At 38.0% G+C, this 24245-nt stretch overlaps 1 protein-coding gene across 3 annotated transcripts in view; it reads right to left on the bottom strand.

The window, feature by feature from the left end:
* cntn3a.2 (contactin 3a, tandem duplicate 2) overlaps window positions 1-24245 on the bottom strand; it is a 212462-nt gene that overhangs the window by 102964 nt on the left and 85253 nt on the right. For all 3 annotated transcript variants that reach the window (XR_012399022.1, XM_001340803.10, XM_073939892.1), the window contains exon 4: window positions 16282-16457. Coding sequence is in view for 2 of the 3 variants with exons in the window: in XM_001340803.10 (XP_001340839.6) it covers window positions 16282-16457 (176 nt within the window). In the remaining variant the exon portion in view is untranslated. The remainder of the gene's footprint in view (window positions 1-16281; window positions 16458-24245) is intronic.

Here is a 24245-nt window from a genome sequence, read left to right on the forward strand (position 1 = left end):
CTAGGTACAATGAACACTACGGGGCAGTAAGACACAAACAACTTGTGTTCCTTTTCACATTAATGATATTTACAGGGATATATAGTCTACATATAAACGGTTATTTTAGTATAGTTCTTTGCACAAATAAATAATCTGTGACAAGCCCCACCTTCTCGTGGACGAGTACAATGATGTGTTTCTGAACCCTAGAAGAACCCTACACTTTTCAGATTTGCAAAAATCTAGACAGTGCCCTCTAGTGAATCTGTCATCTTAAACGTGCAACAAAACTTACAGTAAGGAATGTATTTCAGATTCAAAAAAAAATTTGACAGCACCCTCTGGTGGATTTGTCATCTCAAACGTACAACAAAACATACACATAAGCTGCGTCCCAAATCGTATACTTATGCACCATTCTACGCCGTTTTGTAGTATAAATAGTGTAAGCAGTGTGTTCACGTTAAAAACTACAAAAATAATAAGTGCACTTTAATTACCTGGTTGATGCACTCATTCAGCCGGTAAAATTAAGTGTGTAATAATGGACACTTCACGCACTCAACGACGCAGTTTTGCTCACTTAGCGGAAGGGCACGTATCGGTCGCACATGTTGGATAACTTTATTTATTTTGGATGGTGAAAGCAAAATTCTCCTATGAGAGCGCCTCCCGATGGTGAATGCGGTTATACTCATGGCAGGTATTATTTGATTGTTTGGTCATTTATTTCACTGATTTGGCAACCGTCAGACGTCATCAGGGAAACGGTTTGAATTTCCGCTTAGTAGGAAAACATTAGTGTGCCATTTGGGACAACACTACATACATATACTATGTTGTTGAGTGTGTATATGCATAAGTGCATAGTGCATGAGTGCATAGAGTATAGTGTGCCATTTGAGACGCAGCTATAGAAACGTGTTTGATTAAAAAAAAATGTGGACAGCACCCTCTAGTGGATCTGTAATTTTAAAGTGCAACAAAACGTACAGTAAGGAATGTATTTCAGATTTGCAAAAAATGTAGACAGCACCCTCTACTGGATCTGTCATCTTAAACATAATTTGAAATGAACACTAAGTAATGTATTTCAAATTTGCAAAAATGTAGACAGCACCCTCTTACGGTGGCCGGGAAGTGCAAAACAACATTACAAAGTTTGAAACACTTTTACAAAGCTCGAGACAAATTTACATTTTGAAAAACATGTTTACCTATCATCAGACACAATTACATAGGAAAAACTATTTTACCAAGTACGAAACAAATTTACATTTTAGAAAACAAATTAACAAGACGCAAAACACTTTTACAAATCTCGAAACAAATTTACAATTACAGATTCCCTACGGAAAGGGAATATACCACACCCCGGAAGTGACGTAGAATGTACCACACACCGGTAGTGAACCGGAATGTAACACACACTGGAAAATGTCAATACTATCAGCTCGTGTGTGACTTTGTTGACAGGTTTCCACAAGTCTACAACTATAAAAATCATGGTTTGAAAAACTGCAATAAAACAAATTAGAGCTATTCTGAGAAATTATCAGCGTGAGAGTGCATAAAAACATGTAAATGCAAGTACATGGAAACAATTGAAGCACGGCACATGCTGACTGATAAAGATACCAAAACCTATCTCTACCCGTACACCGGAGTAGTTCAGTTGGATAAGTCGGTTGATACTTGAGCAGAATCTTTGACTTGGGTTCGAATCCCGTTGATGACATGTCAATTATAATTATTTATTCAGATTAATTTTGGTTTATGCTGTTCTGCAACACAAATATTAAATCAACAATGTTTACACTGACACCAAGTAATAAGAATCTTTATTTGGTATGGGGATGTTGCTGTGAAAAAGTGACGTGAATAGTTTGCACATCTGAAAAGGGGCCTCAGTAAACACGGACACCAGTTAAACCGTAACACAGGCTTCCTTCAGTTTACTGTTAAGAGTCCTCAAGCAGAGGATTACACCGGGTAGACTTGACATTGTGTTTACGATTACAGCGTACGAGTGGATCTCCTAAAAATATTGAACACATTGATGCACCATGTCTGTTGTTTCCGTCTGTTCTGCGTCCTTTATAAACTCTAAACACCGACCACACACAAAGCAAAACCGTGTTAAGCTGCTAATGTGTTTGCCACAAAACGGGCAAAACAACCCTCGACCGCAGTCCATGTTCGGTCACCATAAACTTTGTTTACGCCATGTACTCCACAACGCGAATTTACCACGCTCACCAGCAACAACAACAACAACTTTCCCCCACGTCACTACCGGTGTGTGTTACATTCTACGTCACTTCCGGGGTGTGGTACATTCCCTTTCCGTAGGGAATCTGTAATTGTAAATTTGTTTCGAGATTTGTAAAAGTGTTTTGCGTCTTGTTAATTTGTTTTCTAAAATGTAAATTTGTTTCGTACTGGTAAAATAGTTTTTCCTATGTAATTGTGTCTGATGATAGGTAAACATGTTTTTCAAAATGTAAATTTGTCTCGAGCTTTGTAAAAGTGTTTCAAACTTTGTAATGTTGTTTTGCACTTCCCGGCCACCGTACCCTCTAGTAGATCTGTCATCACAAACATGCAATGAAACGTACACTAAGATTATTGACAAATAAATAGTTATTTTAGTATAGTTCTTTGCACAAATAAGTGATCTGTGACAAGCCCCACCTTCTTCTGGATGAGTACAATGATGTGTTTGTGAAACGTACAAAAAAACTTACACTTTTCAGATTTGCAAAAACTGTAGACAGTGGATCTAGTGAATCTGTCATCTCAAATGTGCAACAAAATGTACACTAAAGAACATATTTCAGATTTACAAAAATGTAGACAGCTTCCTCTAGTGGCTCTGTCATCTCAAACATGCAACAAAACGTACACTTAGGAACGCATTTCAGATTTGGAAAAATGTAGAGAATGCCCTCTAGTGGATCTGTCATCTCAAATGTGCAACAAAATGTTCACTATTGAACGAATTTCAGATTTCCAAAAATGTGGACAGCACCCTCTAGTGCTGAGGTAAACTTGATCCTGGAACACTGGTATCCTGCAGATTTTAGCTCCAAATTGCCTCAACACACTGGCAAAGAAAGCCTACTAAGAGCTTGATCAGCTAGCCTAGGTGAGTCTGATAGGGGTTGGAACTAAATTCTGCAGGACTAAATTCTGCAAATTTGGGCAGCCCTGCTATGCTAGATCCATCTCAAACATGCAACAAACTGTGCACTAAGTTATGTAGTTTTGGTTTGCAAATATGTAAAATAGCGCCCTCTAGTGGATAAGTCATCTCAAACGTACAAAAAAGTACACTAAGAAACACATTTCAGATTTTCAAAAATGTAGACAGTGCCCTCTAGTGGCTCTGTCATCTCAAACATGCAACAAAGCGGAGACTAAGGAACATATTTCAGATTTGCAAAAATGTTGAGAACGCCCTTTAGTGGATCTGTCATCTCAAATGTGCAAGGATCGTACACTAAGGAACGAATTTCACTTTGCAAAAATGTAGACAGCACCCGCTAGTGGATCTGTCATCTCAAACGTGCAAGGAAACGTACACTAAGCAAGGTATTTAAGGTTCGCAAAAATGTAGACAGCGCCCTTTAGTGGATCTGTCATCTGAAACATGCAACAAAATGTACACCAAGTAACACATTTCAGATTCACAAAAATGTAGATAGCGCCCTTAAGTGGATCTTTCATCTCAAATATGCAACAGAAAGTAAACTTAGGAACATATTTCAGATTAAAAAAAAAAACTGTGCCCTCTAGTGGATCTGTCATCTTAAATGTGCAACAAAATTTTGGTGCACCGCGATGCAGACGCAGACGATTCAGCATCGGTTAAGTTAATAATCATTACCAGTTATCATGTACTGACGTCATTTATCTCATATGCAAGAGCAAGTATTTGCAACACTCTAACTACTGCACAACACTCTAAACCGTGCACAACTTCACTGTGTGTGTGTTTGCTGGACAGTCTTTCACTGACACTTACAGCAGAAGCTCATATTTCACTGCGATTAAGAGAATGAAAGTAAACTCTCACTCTTACTCTCTCTCTCTTTCACTGTTGCCCATTTGACCTGCTGGCATGACTTTTCCTCTTCTCTTGGCTGTTACAGCGATAATTCTGGATAGAGCTCTGCATTCCCGCGGCTGTACCGTGGGAGCCGACGATATTTCGTGCGGCACGGTAATACATTTCTGAATGAAGCACGGAAGTGGTCGGTAATTCTGGTGTAATTTGAACGGAAGCTGTAGACAGCTCCCTCTAGTGGATCTGCCATCTCAAACATGCAACGAAATGTATACTAAGAAACGTATTTCAGATTTGCAAAAATGTAGACAGCACCCTCTACTGAATCTGTCATCTGAAACATTAATCAAAATGTGCACTAAATAATGTATTACAGATTTGCAAAAATGTAGACAGTGCCCTCTAGTAGATCTGTCATCTCAAACGTGCAACAAAATGTACACTAAGTTACGTATTTCAGATTTGCAAAAAATTAGACAACCCCCTCTGGTGTATCTGTCATTTCAAACATGCAACAAAATGGAGAATAAGAAACATATTTCAAATTTGCAAATATGTAGTTAGCACCCTTTAATGGATCTGTCATCTCAAATGTGCAACGAAATGTACACTAAAAAAGTAATTTGGCAAAATTGTAGGCCGCTGCATGTGTTTTCAGTATGCCTAGGCTTGGTCAACATATTGATGAGTTTTGTTTTTTTCTTGTTGAATTTAGCCATTGTAATGTTGGAATAAGACCATGGGATAAAAAAAAAAAGTTACATACTTCATAAGCCAGGGTTAACAGGTTGTAAAACATAACAAGCCAAAATAATTGCCACAATAGACTTTTAAGTATTTGCTTGTGGATCTCTAAACATGTTTTTGGCCGTGCACTGTATTTCCACATTTTTGACTTTGTTCATCATCATCGTCATCAATAATGCATATATTATACTCAAAATGAATTGCATTCTCTTTCTATAGCGCTCCATCTGCTTTGACATGCACACAAACTGTGAAGTTTAACTGTGACTCACTTTATGCAAAATAAAAATAGTTTTAGTGTGAATTTTTAACATTTACAGACACAACTGTCAAATGCAAGAGATGGGTGACAAATTAAAGGAAAACCAGCATAAGGTGTCACCAATTGAGATAAGAGCAGCTTCAATATACTTTAGCATTGATTCTACAAGTCTCTGGAGCTCTACAGAAGGGATATAGCACTACTTTTTTCCACAAGATATAGTTTAAATTTTGATATTGATGACAGTGGAACGCACTGTGTAACACATTTGTCCAAAATCTACAATAGATGTTCAATTGATATGGTGACAGTAGAGGCTATATAAGGACTCACATGACACCAAAATCAGATTTTTTTTGTTCATATAAGACTCATTTCTGTTTTTGCCATGACAGTGTGAGCAGCTCAAACTGCAACTTGAAACAACATTTAAAACAACGTGAATGGCTATGCAAAGAAAATTGTTGGTAACACTTTAGTTTAGATCACAATTCATGCTTTTAACTACTGGCTGATTACCTAAGTATTGTTGAAATTAAATTAACTGTTTATTAGTTATTATAAAGTATGATCTTATTCTGTATGCCTAATTTTAAGGTAAAACCAACTTCTAATTTAATAACTAATAATTAACAGCTAATTAGTAGTTTATTAAGCTAGAAATGTTAGCTAATGGTTTGTTAGTACCATGAATTGTGACCTCAACTAAAGCGTTACCCAATCTTTACATCCCTTGATGTCAAAATGACACCTAACACTATGCTAATTTGATGTCATTTTTACATAAAAGTAGTTTACATGCATTGTAGGGATACAACATTTAGGGCTCTATTTTGACGGTCCATGTGCAGAGTGCAAAATGCAGGGCGCAAACGCTTTCAGGGCGTGTCAGGACGTGTTTTTTCTAATTTAAGGACGGGAAATCTGCCTGCCATGGTCTAAAAGGGTTGAGTTTATTTTCTTAATGAGTTATAGGTGTGTTTTGAGAATAAACCAATTAGAGTCTCATCTCCCATTCCCTTTAAGAGTCAGCTGCGTCGCGCCAAGAGCGCATTCGCTCTATTTACAGGACGCAAAGTAAGTCTAAGTGGAAAAAATGAGCATTTCACAAGCAAACAGTTAACAGTTAACAGTTTTTTAACAGAAAACTGTTAAACAGAGCATCTACTGCGTGAGAATGAGAGATAATGGATCTACTTTCACATTCGCTCTTGGATAGGGAAACCTTTACGCACAGACATCAATTAGTCTATAAATAAATAATTTTGTTTGTTAAGCGCAAATATTCGTTTCAAAACTATTTCTAAATTCAGTTCTGATTTCCAGCAAACGAATAAATTAATAATAATAACAAAATGTGCTCAAAAACCTGAGTTATATCCTAAAACACATGCTGTGCCCCATATGGTCTAAAACCTGACAGGTAGGCAAATCTAAGCTTGTTTTTAATAAAACAAATATAAATATGGATATAATAAATAATACTGCTATTAATAATAACATTATACAAAAGCAAATTGTTATGAATGAACTGAAAAAGCCTCCCGAGATGAAGAAAACATAAAAGCAGTGATTTTTCATATTTATGTAGGCTAGAAAATAATGTTTTGTAATATTTTTATCCTTTGTATTTATATTCATATTCTATATCTATTCTTATTATATCCTATATATATATCCTTAATATTTAATTTTTTTCATATGTAAAGATATTTGCCTATTGCTCTCTCTTGCGTATTAAGCAGTAAGCGAGGCGCAACTCTGCGCCGGAGTTTAGACCGGGTTAGTTTTGGTCTAATGAAAAATCTATTATAGATTCTAAAAACAGCAACGCGCCAGCAGTCCGCCTCAGAACGCCTTCCTTTTTAGACCAGAACGCCTATGGGCACACAAATGAGCGCTAATGCATTTGCTATTTAAACAGCGTAGCGCAGCGCCTCAAAACGACTCATGCGCCAAGCTGAAACTACCAAAAGACTATTGTGCCGCGCCTTGCGCCACACTGCGCCAGTTGTATGATAGGGCCCTTAGTGTAAATTTGTTATTTGGAACTGAAGCTTTCAGATGAACACAACTTTTGTTATTCAGTATTATATTAAAGAGCATCAATGTGTGGATGTTAAATAGATGTCACAGTTTTGATATCAAATAAATTAGCATTTTTAACAGGGTTTTTGATGTCATTAAACATAACACTTCTTTAGGTTTCAGACATTGAAATATACACTAGCACTAGCAACAACAATTCATATTCTATAATACACACACGCTGTTGTCTGCGAAAACTGCAAAAAGTATTATATTAAACAATCGGACAATGTGGTTTATTCACATCCATACAGCATAGGCATTGTGCAGATAATTCAAAGGTATACACTGTGTCTAGTTGTTATTTTGTACATGTGATTCGGTTCTGGACCATGCTGGTTCACACTTAAAGCTACAACGTGAATAGCTATGCAAGAAAACAAGCATAAACAAGAACAGAATCTGATTTGAGCCTTAACCCTGTAGTGTGAATGCAGATTCTGTGTCCTCTCATGATTCCAAGAGCTATCTTCTTGGAGCTCTGTTCTGAGTTGGGTCCAAATTTGGAAAGAGAGACAGCGATGAGGCCCCAAGGTGGCAGGGTACACGTTGGGTGGCTTCTTGGTGAGTGATGCATTTAAAGATATTATTCCAGCTAAGTTTTTTTTTTGTTTGTTTTATTTTATAAAATAAATTAATTATTAAACGTAATTATTTAACTGCATATCAGGAGACGATGGCTATCCTTTAAAGACGTGGCTGTTTACCCCCCTCAACAACCCACAAACTAAAAAGTGCAGATACAATGATGCCCATTCTCGCACTCGGTCAGTAGAGCTGCCAATTGGGCAGCTGAAATGTCAGTGGCGCTGCCTTGATAACAGCAGAGGGGTGCTGCTATACCTGCTATAACAAAGTGTTCCTCTAATACATCTGTGTCTTAAACAGACACGGATACTACTCCAGACAGTAAAGTGTTGCCCAGAATTGAGGCCGCTCTCTCCTCAAAGGGTGTTAGTTCAGCATCCCTTGTTCCCCCTGCCTGTTCGGTCCACTCTTTGACAGTGCACCATTGTTCTACTGCACCACTACATCGGTTCATTTATTTTTCAATTCACTCACAGTGCGATGTTCCATGTCAGCTAAACTCTCCCACTCTATTTTATTTTTTTTTATTAATTCCAGAGGACAAACTTGCAAATAACACAGTTTTTCTCTGGTCTACCTCTGATAGGAGCACTTCCAATTAACATTCTGTGAAGATTCTCTTTTCGGTTGCTTTTGCCATTGCTTTTTTGTTTGGTTTTGCCAAAGTGGAGTCACTATCATGTTTATACGGGGAGGATGCAGAGAGGGGTTTTGCGCTCGTGCATGTGCGCTCAGCTTCACGTTAATTCAGATGTACAAAGAGAATATGCATGGGATTCCGCTTTAAAACGTTTCTAAAACATTGCACATTTGTAATAAAGACAATAAAATCGCTACGTAATTCATCAACACAGCGGCATAGTGTCAGTACAATTATAAAAGAAGATGCTTCAATCCCAGTTTGTGGACTTAAATCAGGTTTATTTTTTACATTAACATAACAGATGTCCACAAAACAGCATATATTCTTGTGTATCCTGTCACATTTGCCATGCAAAAACAGTGCAAAGCTAAACGTGTGTGTGCACGCGCAAATGTTACAACAACATTGTGTGTGACTCATCGTTGCAGAAAGACTTGAATGAAATCATTCATTCATTTTCTTTTCGGCTTAGTCCCTTTATTAATCTGGGGTCGCCACAGCGGAATGAAACGCCAACTTATCCAGCATATGTTTTTACGCAGCGGATACCCTTCCAGCTGCAACCCATCTCTGGGAAACATCCATACACACTCATCCACTACGGACAAATAAGCCTCCACAATTCACCTGTACCTTCTGTTTTTGGACTGTTGGGGAAACCGGAGCACCCGGAGGAAACCCACACAAATGCAGGGAGAACATGCAAACTCCACGCAAAAACGCCAACTGACTTAGCCGCGGCTCGAACCAGCAACTTTTTTGCTGTGAGGTGACAGCACTACCTACTACGCCACTGCGTCACCCCTTGAATGAACTTCACACCAAATATTTTAAATAATGGGAAAGTTATTTTCTGCAGTAATGAAGATCTGCTTCATTCTTGTTTGTCACTGTGCTGTTTATCTAAGTGAAAGCTACATGCATCAGATCTATGACATGCATGTGGGGATAATGGGTGGAGAGAACCAGCTTATTTGCAATAAAGGTACAATCAACAAATACTTAATGTTTTCACAGTTCAAATTTCCCAGATTTAAAAGGGTATAACAAATAATCTGATGGGTGTTTTGAGCTGAAACTTTAGAGACTTGTTCTGGAGACATAAAATACTTATATTAAATCTTGATAAAGTGGTAAAGTAGGTGCCCTTTCAAAAAGTCAGTAAACCTATTGACCATTTTTTATAGTTATGCACATAGTTTGTTTGCTAATTTTAAAAGGCAACAAGTTTACTCTTTTTATGAGGTAAAGTGAACTAATAGCTTTTTACAGTGCAGAAGGACTTGAGGTCTTATCATATTTTGCGAGTCTTGATTGTAAGACATGTCTTTTACTTTTCCATCTCTGTCTCGACTCATCCTGGCTGTTCTGGTTGGCAGGTGCTCTGACCTCACTGCCATTGACTAGGTCAGAAGGCTCAGGATGTCACTCTTCCCTGGATATCTCTCTGAGTGCTGGAGGATAAAAAAATGTGAGGGAGTTTCTCGCAGAATCTGAACTCTTCTCCATTCTCTGCTTTATAGGCTGCCAGAAGTTTCTTTTTACTTCTTTGTGGAAACTCATCCTGGTTGCTCTGTTTGGCAGCTGTGAACTCACTTCACTTTGACCTCGTTGTTGTCCACCAGGTGAGAAAGCTCAAGTGGTTTATTATCTCTGGAAGTTTCTCCAAGTGATGCTGGTGGAGAAAACAATGAGCTAAGGAAATCACTCTAAGATTCAGCATCAAAGCATTAGATTGATCTCTTTCTTTCTTTTCCTTCTAGCCTTTCTTTTCTTTTAACCCCCTCCCTTATTTCAGCTTTGGTCAGCAGGTGTCCTGATAACACTGTTGTTGAACTGATGAGAATGTTCAGTCTGTTCAACATCTCTAGACAGTTCTTTAAATGACACAGGAAGAGCAAACGTTAAGCTGAGAGAATCTTCCAAAGATTGAGAATCAGAGAGCTGGAATGATCTCAGTCTTTTCTGCTCTATGACCTGTCAGAAGTTTGACCAATGGTAAACAGAATGCAAACAGTAATACCAAAAAAGCAAAGTGAGTTATTGAAACCAAAGAATAGGGCTTAACACAGAGTCACTATTTTTTATTTATTTATTTTTTTGCAATTCCACTATCGCTGAATCCAATGCAAAATCAACAAAAAGACCCAAATATTTTTGCGTTCCTGCAAAACTCTTAATATAAACGCAAATTAATAACAAATAATGTAAATAATCTCATAAAACTTTCGATTCCAAGTCATGAAATAAATTATATTTATTTCAGTTTGCAATTAATTGTTTTACATTACTTACAGACGTTGCATACGCAGTGCACAATGTATTTGAGTGTCTCTCGAAAAATGACCTCTCACCTGCGCCCTCACAATCATTACATAGAATGGGGGATGGGGAATGAGTTTTGAGCCCGTGCAGTAAGCAGACATAGATGAAGCGCGAGTGATTTGTATGTGAATTTAAAGCAAAGATGGGACTAAGCCTGGTTTAGACATCATGTGGCACAAGTTGGGCGTTTTGTGTATTTAACACAATTTAGAGTGCAAAACAAAGTCTGAGCAAACATCTAACAAACAGATGGAGAGTGGTTCAAGGATAACGGCCGCTGGACTTGAGCAAAATTAAAGGACATATTTGTGCTTTACATGTATAGCTGGTATTTTGAATGTGCGTTAAATCGATATTTTTTTTCATTTAACTCTTTCCCTGTAGTTCCCTGTCACTAACCCTAACCCTACCCCTAAACAAATAAAACTTTCTCCAGAAGAAAAAAAAATTATCAGACATACTGCGAAAATTTCCTTGCTCTGTTAAACATCAGCTGGGAAATATTTATATATATTTATATATATATAGTTGAAGTCAGAATTATTAGCCCCCTTCAATTTTTTTTGTATGAAAAAAATGAAATTACGTTTGTATTTTTTGAGGAAGGAAATTTTCACAGTATGTCTGATAATATTTTTTCTTCTGGAGAAAGTCTTTTTTTGTTTTATTTCGGCTTGAATAAAAGCTGCTTTTAATTTTTTAAACACCATTTTAGGGACAAAATTATTAGCCCCTTTAAGCTATATATTATTTCGATAATCTACAGAACAAACCATCGTTATAAAAACACACACCTAATTACCATAACCTGCCTAGTTAACCTAATTAACCTAGTTAAGCATTTAAATGTCCCTTTAAGCTGTCTAGAAGTGTCTTGAATAATATCTAGTAAAATATTATTTACAGACATGATGGTAAAGGTAAAATAAATCAGTTATTAGAAATGAGTTATTAAAACTATTATGTTTAGAAATGTGTTGAAAAAAATCTGCTCTCTGTTAAACAGAAATTGGGGAAAAAATAAACAAGCGGTCTAATAATTTAAGGGGGCTAATGATTCTGACTTCAACTGTATATATAAAATTGGCGACGCAGTGGGGCAGTAGGTAGTGATGTCGCTTCACAGCAAGAAGGTTACTAGTTCGAACCTCGGCTCAGTTGTGTGGAGTTTGCATGTTCTCCCTGCATTCGTGTGGGTTTCCTTCGGGTGCTGCAGTTTCCCCCACAGTCCAAAGACATGCGGTACAGGTGAATTGGGAAGGCTAAATTGCCTGTAGTGTATGAGTGTCTGTGTGTGTGTGTGGATGTTACCCAGAGATGGGTTGCGGCTGGAAGGGCATCCGCTGCATAAAAATATGCTGGATAAGTTGGCGGTTCATTCCACTGTGGATTAATAATGAGACTAAGCCAACAAGAAAATTAATGAATGAATGAATATATATAATTTCAATTGTCTGGGAATTACAGTCATTTTATCGCAAAAAAATAAAAAATAAAAATAAAAAAAATCACAAATAACAGAAGTAACAGAAATGACATGGAAGATATCCAAAGTATTGCAAAATGTTTCAATTTTGTGGAGCCTCATAGGATTCTCAGTGGAGGTGGACATTTTTTCGAGTTTTCCAAGACATTGTTTGCCAGAAAATGATACTTCAGTTGTGCTCTTCAATATTTCTGGGTGGCCTAAAGTAACAAAATTCATGTGATGTTAGAAAAAAGTAAGTTGGAAATCTCAGTAGATAAAATGTTAAATTATATAATTTAAGTGTGCTGTGTTTGACTCTGTATGCTACTTTTAAAAGTACTCCTGAATGCTATCCTTTAAGCTAATAATTGGTAGTAAATTATACAAACAATAAAATGAGGGTTGGTTTTAAAGGGACAATTCAACAAATTTTTTTAATTCTGTCATCATCTACTCACATAGTGAGTGGTTCAGTGGTTAGCACTTTCTCCTAACAGCAAGGAGGTCACTGGTTTGAATTACGGCTGAGACATTTGGCATTTCTGTGTAAAGTTTGCATGTTCTCCCCGTGTTCGTGTGGGTTTCCTCCGTGTGCTCCGTTTCACTCCGTTTTTATTCCAAAGACATGGGCTTTAGGTGAAATGAATAAACTAAATTAGTTTTTCCCAGTACTGGGTTGCAGCTGGATGGGCATGCACTGTGTAAAACATATGCTGCATAAGTTGGTGGTTCATTCTGTTTAACATACAGGCAAAAACAGATATTTTGAATAATATTGGAAACCTGCGGTCTGTTTTCTTTTACCTAATATGGAAGCCACTTTCTATTGTTCTTAAGGAAAAACAAACAAAAACAAAACATATTTGTGTTAACAGAAAAAAAGACACGAGAAATACTCAATTTAGGGTGAACAGTTTAACTGCGATAACAATATTCGCACCTTTAAACATACTGTAGAAGGATGAAATGTAGATGTAATACAATGTAGTGTTCACTGATCTAAAAACGCATTAAATAACACATGCATCTGTTGAAGCCCTTGACATGGCAAGCCACATTAAACTATATACTAAAAGAGTTAAAGCGCTTAATGTAACACTTAACATGACGCAGTGTGCATTTTTTTCTGCACTGCTCACATTGTGACCTCTGTTGTTTTTCTGACGTGGTTTGTCCATTAAAAAGTATTATTCACTGCTGTAAAATGGTGTGGCAGCAGAGCAAACAGACTATTTAATATAATTTTCCTTGATCGTTTTGAGAATGGATTATTAGCAACTGGATGTTTTTTTATTGGGCATGCACAGTGGCTCAGTGGTTAGCACTGTCGCCTCACAGCAAGAAGGTCGCTGGTTTGAGTCCCAGATGGCCTAGTTGACATTTCTGTGTGGAGTTTGTATGTTCTCCCCGTGTTGGCGTGGGTTTCCTCTGGGTGCTCCAGTTTCCCCCACAGTCTAGAGACATGAGCTAGGTGAAATGGATTAACTAAATTGGCCATAGTGTATGAGTGTGTGTGTATATGCAAGTGTAGATTCCCAGTGCTGGGTTGCAGCTGAATTTGTTAAAAGCCAAAAAACAGTTTAAAGACATTTTTACTTTTGAATATATGTTGGATGTATGAGGGTAAAAATATTAAAATGTAAAATAATTATGCTGGCCATTTTGTGTAACTTTACATTGGAAGCATATTAAATCAAGTTATTTCAAATGTTTTTAAGAACACAAAATTGAAATATGGGTGAAATAATTGATATTCAGACTAACAAATGCATGTAAAAATTGTCTAGATTCTTATGTTTTTATTTAAATATTTATTTCAAGAGTTCACATTTAGTTGATGATTAATTATAAAACTTGTTTGGCATGCTGTTCCAGGAGAGAGTCCTGAGCTTAAAAGATCCTCGAGCCTGAGAATCCCTCTCGTTTGCTGGGTGAGAGGGAAGTTTTAGCTTAGGTAGATCTCTAGAACTCCCCTGCTTACCTATGGCTAATGATGAATTAGGGATTGCTATAAAGAGATATACTAAGATATACTGAGACTAAGATCTCATCTATGGTGCCTTTGGAAAGTGGGAGGAAACCAGGGGACTCCAGAGAAACCCACACAAGCATTGGGAGAGAACATGTAAACCTCACACAGAAACGTTGACTGACCTGGTAAAGGCATGACGTTCATGCTGTGAGGCAACAGTGTTAACCACTGGGCTGCCATGCTGCCCTATCTAGGGAAAGGGAAGAGGAATGTGGAAGGGGAGATATATACATGACTGAGGTATAAAAACGCTGGTTATTTATGGTGACTTAGGAATCGTCTGATGTGTTAGCTAATGCAGGACCAGCTGTGGACAATCATAAGCACGTGAACTTCTCGAATTTAGTTTATAAATAAACTTGACTTAAAAACTGTATAGACTTTTTTCACATTTCTGGATTTGAGATTCTGGAGCTGAGTAAACTTTGAGCGTAGTAAATGGCAAAGTACAACAAATACTTTTTTACAATCATATTTAAAAACTCTATGATGATGTTATCAAGACTTTCAGAAAAAGGAAAAGAATAGTGTGAGACTGATGGCAAGAGCCAGAGGAGAGAATAACGTCAAATTACTCTCAGCCCCTTAGCATCAGAAACATCTTGCATAAACAGAAATTAATTTTTTGTAATTTGACAGAAAGATAATATAGTACATACATAAGTGCCTATAATTGTTCATAAAAATCAAAATACTAAAAACTTTGAAGCATTTATAATTATGATGACCGGTAAACGCGTCATAACAGTTTTATGAAAAAGGTCCATTAAATTAAACTGTAATACATGTTAAGCAATTAAAAACTTGGGTAATATTTTGGTGCATTTGAACAAAACATGTTTATTAAATTGACAGATTTATTAAAATTACATTTAAAGGCTGGCTCACACTGTGCAATATTTATAATCCTGAATGATTGTAGCATGTCAGACTGCACGAAAATGGCTCCCATGTCACACTGCAAGATCCCAGCCATCATAACGTCAGACTGAAGGACAACGACGATGCACCAAACACAGAAGAAAACTCCCCTAGAGTTTGACATCATCCACCTGTGACACTTTCACTATCCCACATACTGAAATGATTCCTCACACCAAACGTAAACAATCTGTAGCGGCAATTTTGCACACAGCATGTCTCAATAATAAAAACCAGGAAGAAGAAAAAACATTTTGACATTTCCCCGCGGTCATTTGAACTGTGGCATGGATTGGGTCATCAGATTTTGCGCTCCTATTGGTTCTTGGATTGACACTCAGAAAAGTGTCTGAAATCTTCTGACACTGCCAGCACTTCATTGGAGGCAAAATCTGATCACAACGGGCACTAAGCGGCTGTCAGTGAACATGTCAAACTAACGATTAAAGATTTTAGCCAGGTATTTCAGGAATCTTCAGTGACTGTCTCAGATGACTAAATTGTGGCTGAAATTTCAGTGTGACCAAGGCTTTTGTCACCAAACATCTTTAGAAATATAAATACGTTGAAAGTCATGCAAAATATTGGGAAAAAAATTAAAAAATTTCAACAAAATGATATGCATTTTTACTTTTCTTGAATTTTAGTTCAACATTTTAGTTTTTCTAATATAAAACAGACTCTTATCATAAATTATTTTGTTAGATTAGCTCCAGGTTTGGCTTTAGGACTGACTAATTTAATGTATATGTACAAATATAATATTCTAAGCCTTCTAGAGAAAATAATAATTTAAAAGCAATATTTTTGAGGGGTGTACTCATAGTTGTTAAGCATTACACATTCACACACATTTCCTCGTACACTTTCATCAAACACATGTCAAAATCATTAATGTTTCATCATCTGTACAAACACACAACAAATATATGTGTGCTTGAGCCATAAGTACAATAAACAACACAACAATTTGTCTTCAAAATCATTAAGTTCCCAGCAGGAGCCATAATCATGTTTGCATTAGCTCAGTTAAGGTGTTGATAACTCATTTCTCTGAGCTGGCCCAGTATTGGCAGCATCCACTCTAACACCTGTCACCCTGTATCGAGTGGCTGCAGCGCTAATATAGCATGCTAACACACAGTCAGTGACTCACATGCAAACTGAAGGCTAGCTCTTCTGCTGAGAATCGCTCCGTGTGGGTTGAAGGCAGTGCACTGGTATATTCCTCCATCCTGGGCCCGGTCCAGACTCCTAATGACCAAATTCCCCCCGGATAGTCGCCGACGGGAATCAGTGCTGAGATTAATCAATGTGCCGTTCAGAGACCACCTACGGGCACACAAAGAGACAGATAATAGCGCGCGCAGCTCAATGTGTTGTGATAAGCGCAGATTCAGAGTGATTTTTCGTGATAACCTTTGGAATTGATTTTGTTTTGGATGCACAAATGTCATGCGGAATATCAATGTGTCATTACAAAGCCGATTCAAGAGTGGTATTACACTTCATCCCTGATTCATTTCAATGAGAAAAGACATATTTCTAAAGCTGAACAACAGAAATACGACTCTATTGTTGTACAGGGAAGCTTATCTATTTTCCTTCCCTTGTTGAACATCCTGTTTCACTTGGAAATGCATCATATTATGTAAGCTAAATAATTTGCAAATGGAATTTTGTGTTAAAGTTGGACATTACATGAAAATCAGCTTTTTTTTGTTTAAGTGCTATGATTGGATCCCTTATATCTACTGACACAATAAACATGAAAAAGGAAAATATAGTAACTTTGTTTCAGTACATTTTTTTTTTTCTGTGGGCTTATGAAAACATGAGCAGCTCAGCTTTTGATCCAGTAGTGATGTATGAAGGGGATCAATCACACTCGAATACCCACCAGAAGCAGAACAAACAAGCGTACCAAGACATGCTTGTAGATGTTTTCAAACGAACACTGGAGTGTTTTGTTTGTGGTGACAACATCAAACTCTAAAAGACGCAACTGAAAAAAGTACAGCACATTTTTGGACTAAACTGCCTGTCATTTTCAGCTGCGCTGTGCATTATGGAATAGAGTGGAGAAACTATGACGTCACCTTGTAGGCTAATCGGCTGCTAGCATAAAACTGGTTCCCTCGATAAAATCCCTATAGGATTTTCCCATATAGGCTTTTAAAAGATGGTAAATAATAAGCTCTGTGTTCAAACACTAAACAACAAACACTTATATGTTTTGTCCAGCCGGATAATCCTCACACGAAAATACAACTTTGAGCACTTTTGAATCTTAAATGTAAACGCAAGAACTGAAAAGCTAACATTAGGTTGTAAACAGACTACAGAGCCTTCGAGGCGCTCACCTGTGACGTCAGCACCACCCTCCCACAGACAACTTTTCAAGCTTATTTTTTCAAAATATGGTCTATGACAAAGAGTTAATCACTCTGTTTATTATATTATAATCCACGCTATATATTATAAACAAATAAACACGCAAAAACACATAGACCTACGTACTTTTTGGATCGTTTTTACATGGGAAATACATTTTGTTTTGCTTTACGGTTAGTTGTAAAAGTTTCAAAACTGTATGTATAAATGTGCCTACATAGTATTATCATAAGACATATTTGAATAAGTGTATCGCTCGCTATTCTTTTTATGTCACAAAGTAATGTTACAGCGAAAAGCAGCTCATACAGGTCACATATGCTTTACATTTTATGGAGAAGTGTAAATATTGCAGTTCTAACCGAGTTAAATGCGTTCAGATGAATTAAAAAAAACCACTGAAAAATCACTTGATCATGTTAAAATGACAGTTAATTTTACCCATTAATTCACACCTTTGCATTACTGAGAGCAGGAAAGAGGCGGACTGCACTGCACTGCAAATTTTAGATAGTAGATTTAACTACTTTAGAGTTAAAATTAACACTTCTGAAAGTGTTAACATTATTAACACTGGGAGAGTGTTAATTAGCAAACTGTTAAAGTGTAAAATATTTGTTAAATTTACGAAAAAATACCAGCAGCTCTGGTTGCCAGAATTTTTCTGTGAAAAATACAGTAGTTTTATAGAACTGTATCAATTTACGAAAAATAATCGTATTTCATGAACTGATACAATGTTCAGTTTACAAAATCATAGCTGAGTGCAGAAAAATGTAAAGTCATTAATGTGTTCATGTCTGATTGCACTTAACAAACACATATTTACTGCATTAGTAACTACATAGTTACCTTTAAACAAAAGAAGATGCAGTATAACATCAGATGCACTCAGTCCATCTTGGACTTGAACACAGACGCCACTATCCTCCACAATGGTGACACAAAAAACGTTTTGATTATTATTTTTTTTTATATACCAGCAGCTGTGGTTGCCAGTAGTCTACTGTTTAACATTTTACATTCATAAATTCAATCTACAGAATATTTCTGTAAAAAAATGCATTCCACAGTCTGTATTTTTTTTTAATCGAACGTAAGCAGTATCTTCATAATATTGTTTAATTAAAATAAATGATCAACAAATTAGTCTCCACAGCCTTTACAAGTGAAGGAATTAACTACACACAATATGAATTCCTAATTAGAAAAACACAACAAACTATAAAATACTATTCACGAAAATAATTAAATAACAGATAAATCCAAATACCCAACGTAAGCGAGCTGCAATCCAGACCAGTTTAGCTCAATGACATATAATATTTCTGACACCGCCTGTAGTCCCATTTAGCAACTTGATACATCTTTTTAAAGAAGCATAACCGATTTAAAAAATCAAGAGTGTAATGTAACTGATGTGTTTTATGTCATAGAATAAAATGGGACAGTATATTGAATTTGTGTTAGCCACGAACCCTATTTAAGCGATTTAACTAAAACCCCATTGAAAAAACCCATTGCTTTTGAGACGAGTGAACCGGAACTGCTAAAATGCTAACTCGCTTCTGGGTTTTTGCATACAAATTGACGTCATAGTTCCTCCACTCTATAAGGTCAAGTATTTGTTTACTAAGCTTTAGCAACTTAGCCACATGGTAGCTTGAAAACAAGTGAATGCCCCTTCGGCAATTGCAGTGTACTCATTTTTTAAACGTTCTTTTTCTAAACATTCTCTAAATGTATAGGTTGTCTGACGTGACACATATAAACTATAAAACATATGATGACCAGGGATACAATTAATAATATATATATATAAACTTTAACCAATTTTTTTTACATTTTTTTGTTTCTCTTGAAATTTGGTCCAACATTTTTGGTTATCTAACCATATAAAAATAACTATATAAACTATATAAATGTGGGCTACTAATTTTGGACCATTATTAAAAGTCATTTTGTTAGATTAACTCGATTTGCCTTCAGTACAGACTAATCTAATGTATATGTACAAATATAATATTATAAAGCTTTCGATAGAAAATATTAATTTAAAAGAGAGATCTTATATGTTGAACACTTACATACAGGGCTTAATTTGTGCTGGAACACGCCATATCCAGATTCGACACCTGTGAAATCTGATATGGCACCTCATCTTACTTATCCTCCTCCTTAACTGCCCTACTCCCCGTCCTCTGTTCACTTTTACTTTCTTCCACAACTCCACAACCCTCTTCACTTTCATCCATGACAACCCTCTGCCATCCAATGCCCTGACCCCGCCAGTTGTAACCCCTCCCTCTCCATCATTGTCTTAATCTGATATGAACTTTATTTCTCTTTTTTTTCTTTATTTGTTTTGTTATTTCTGTCAGAATAGTGTAAAGGGTTTGTCCCCTTCTAAAAAAAAGCATCAACTCATTTGCATATACTGTAAAGAGATGGAACATTTTTTTTTGCTTCTACCAACCAGGGACAAACTTGGTAAGCTACAAAAAATTGGGTATTTTGAGCTGACTTCAGACACTTTCTGGAGACTTGTTACGAAAAGAAGGATAATATATCCCGTTTTGCTGTTCTCTTTATTGTGTAGTGATTAGCACTGGACAGTATCATCAATTCCACTTCCTCACACCTCATCTACGCCTATCATTAAGACCCAAGACCTAAGACCACCTGAGGCCCTGGATTATAGCATGCAATTCAGAGGCCAATGCATTAATGTGGACAGATTTTCAAAGCATGTAAGATCATTCAAGGATCCTGAGGCCTTGCTAGTCATTCAGTCTAATGGGGAATAAGCCAAGTTTAACTCCTGTGGTTCAGCTTTGTGCTTGCACATGCCGAGAACAGATGCTGAAATAAGTGCAAGGTGCTTCTCTGCTTTTATGGTTTTGCATTATTTTAAATCAAATTAAGCATTCTTTTAAATAATGTTTTATGTTAATAAGTTACACACAATAGGAATAAAAACAATGACAATATTTTATTTATATTATATATTTTTATTTATATTTATATTTATTTTAAATTATTTATAATAAGTTCTATTGCATATGCATTAAATGCCATATTTGCACGTTTGCACATTTCTAAGGCAAAATTTGTCAACAAAAAACAAAACAAAAAGAAAAACAAAACAAAAACAAGCATTTGATATCATACCAGTCTCATAGGAAATACAAGCCTACATTTTTATATACATATACTTAGGGGTAATTTAGGCAGGACAGCAGAGATTCAAGACAGGAATGTATGGGGCAGAAAGGGGGGAAAAAATCAGCAAAAAAACGAGCCAGGAATCAAACTTCAGTCACCACAAGCACTTGGGACACTAACTGCAAGGCTATTAGTGCGAATCTTGGCTACATTTTTGTTAATGTAAACACATTGCTCTTGTTATGTTGCAAGTTTCAGATGACAAATCCACTAAAGGGCACTGTCTACATTTGCCAGCTTGAAATACATTACTTAAAGCTGATTTGTACTTTCGCCTAGCACCGCCTCGTGGACTGCGAATGACTGCACGCGCACCACACAAAACGGACAAGGCTTTGATACTTTACGGGTTTGTCATTGTGATATTCTTTAAAACAACAGGGGGTGGTCAAAGGAAACTGACTGTAAACTCAGAAGGATAAACATAGAAGTAGGAAGTTTCCGGAACTACGTCATATCATTAATATCATTCAAGATTTTTAAACTCATTTTTTAATAAATTATTTTAATGATTATTAAGATTTTTTTAACCATTAAATCAATTTTGATGCATCATTTGCTTTTGTTCATATCTCGGACAGTTCTACCTATTATAGTTTATTAAAATGTTAAAGACATCAGAACATGGTTTGCTCTACAAATTTATGTTTATTATAGAAAGAATAAAAGCAAAAAAAAGTACACTTACTAAAATACTGACATTTTTTTATTTAGCCCACTCAACAATTCACACATTACTGTCTGGCTAGTTTGTGCCGTCTACTTGTTTGCCTAAAAGGCAATAATGGTCCAACATTCATTCATTCATTTTCTTGTCAGCTTAGTCCCTTTATTAATTCAGGGTCGCCACAGTGGAATGAACTGCCAACTTATCCAGCACATTTTTACGCAGCGATGCCCTTCCAGCCACAACCCATCTCTGGGAAAATGGTACAACATTCCTGACCATTATCACCAACAAAGCCTATAAAACAGGGCATCAGTATATTGTAAACCGATAGGTTGAAATATTCTTTTCCAGTTATCAAATAAATCATAGGTTAATTCTAACTAAAACAAATAGTTTTGTAAATATAAAATAGTTTTAAATAAAAAATTGTAATATATACTGTACATCAGTGTAAACTCTATGAAAGGTGGAACATTTAAACAAACATATACCTTAAGTTTTTCTAAACTTTTTAACAAAAATGTTCGTTCTTTTCCACTGCTGTTGCAATTTCTAGCCAATTAGGGCATACTCACACTATGTACAGTTGCCTTGAACAGGAGCAAAGCACTCTTGTCCTCCTCCCCTCTCCCCTGACGGCCCACAATCACATTACATTTGAAAGTGGGCACGCTTACGTCATCGATGATGCGCTGTTGAGTTAGAATCGCTTGCGCTCAGCACAATGGAGATTACTTTAGTTATATCATTTTAGTCGTTTGGGATACGGTGACACACAGTCAAATATTTTGCCGAACAGATCAGCGACTTTTGACGCTCATAAACAATCATAAAGTCCTTGTGCTGCAGGAATTAGAAGGTTTGCTGAAGGTGCAGCTGTTGTGCAAAAAGGGGTTTGTGTCTTTAATAAATTACAACAGTTTGCATTTATTGAACATTAAGAATGATTAATAAATCCATTTAAACAGTCCCTTAAAGTCACATCTCGTCTTCAGTTTCAGGCTCAGACGCACTTTGCAATCACACAACAAGCATACCGCGCCAAATCCCAAGTGAACTTTTGTGAACACAAAAGTTACCTCACAAGCACATCAGTGGGTCAAATGGCCAAAGTGTGTGAGAGAGAGGCAGAGATGGAGTTTTACAGCATTTCTCCCTAGTAGTAAAATAGCGGCTCATGTGCTGTGCCGTCTTCAGTGTCAACGAAAGACTTTCCAGCAAACTCACAAGCAGTTGAATTGTGCATAATTATCTACCTTTTAAGTAGTAGAAGCAGTTTGCAATCACACAACAAGCATACCGCGCCAAATCCCAAGTGAACTTTTGTGAACACAAAAGTTACCTCACAAGCACATCAGTGGGTCAAATGGCCAAAGTGTGTGAGAGAGAGGCAGAGATGGAGTTCCCCTTCGGTTGGGGAACTTCAGTGCCATGAATGGGAGGATTCGGATCAGAAGCCGCTTATCTGGAGAGTATTGAACGGGCCAATGAATGAAATTAATTGGCAGCGTAAGCTTGCGCAGGTGTGCGACATCTGCAATTATCTCAGCATATAAGCACACCTGAAGCCAGCAGACGCCATCCTTTTCGCTTCAGATCCTTTCTGAGTGAGTCGATGAGGGTTCCTCTTGCTGATCAGCACTTCAGAGCGAACGAGTGTGTCTCCCGGTCCAGAGTGGGTCTTCGCGGTGGCAGACGGTCGAGCTGGGTTACTCCCTTGCCTGCGGTTCTTTGGGTCCGGTCCTCCAGAGCGGTGCGTATAGTTGCAACTTTCCTAAAAGAGCAACACAGTCGTGCAGCACGTCCTTTTCAGGATGGCGCTCCGACTGTGCGTTTCTGGATGCGGGGGTTTCCTGTCTCCGGATGATGGACACGATCACTGCATTGCATGTTTGGGGGTCCAGCATGTTAATGCGGTGCTCGCGGGCGGTTCATGTCGTCATTGCGATGCCATGACCGTTGCACAGCTAAGATCGCGGCTAACTTTCGCAAGAGAGCGAGCCACCCCAGTTGCCTCCTGCTCTAAAAAAGCAGCGGGCGCTCGGGCAGATCTGAGGGTTTCAGCGGGAGCTAATCCGCCGCCCACGGGCTCGCGGACCTCTCGCTCCTCACGGCGCTCCATCCAAGCTTCGGGTGGTGAGAGTGATCCGTCTAACCAGATGGTAGCTCTCACACTCGCTGACACCGGAGATCAGATGTCCTCCGCGGCATCGGAGGGTGGGCTTTCACTGTCCGACGAAGATCCGGACCCGCTCGCCCCCTCCGGGCAGGTGAGCGCTGTCAAATCGGATCCTGAAGCGGACATGTTAGCCGTGCTTTCCCGGGCTGCTTCGGCCGTGGGGTTGGAGATGGTTTATCCCCCAGCTCCGCGGCCGGACCGACTAGATGGGTGCTACGTAGAGGACCAGAAGGCGAAGCCTTCGAAGCCTCTCGTCCCCTTCTTCCCGGAAGTGCACAGTAGGCTCACGCAGTCCTGGAGGGCACCTTTCTCTGCCCGTGCTGCGAGTGCCTCCGCCCTCACCGCCCTTGACGGCGGAGCTGCCAGGGGGTATGAGGCGATCCCGTCAGTGGAGCGCGCTATCGCGGTCAATCTTTGTCCGCGCGGCGCCTCTACGTGGCGGGGTTTGCCCCGCCTCCCGTCCAAAGCCTGTAGGTTGTCTGCCTCCCTCGGAGCCAGAGCTTATAAGGCTGCGGGCCAGGCTGATTCTGCTTTGCACGCGATGGCCACCTACCAGCGCTACCAAGCGCAGTTGCTGGCCGAGCTGCACGAGGGCGGGTCCAACCCAAGCTTATTACATGAGCTGCGCACCGCGACCGACTATGCTCTTCGG

The sequence above is a fragment of the Danio rerio genome, chromosome 23, assembly GCF_049306965.1.
Source record: "Danio rerio strain Tuebingen ecotype United States chromosome 23, GRCz12tu, whole genome shotgun sequence".
In the NCBI taxonomy this organism is placed as follows: domain Eukaryota; kingdom Metazoa; phylum Chordata; class Actinopteri; order Cypriniformes; family Danionidae; genus Danio; species Danio rerio.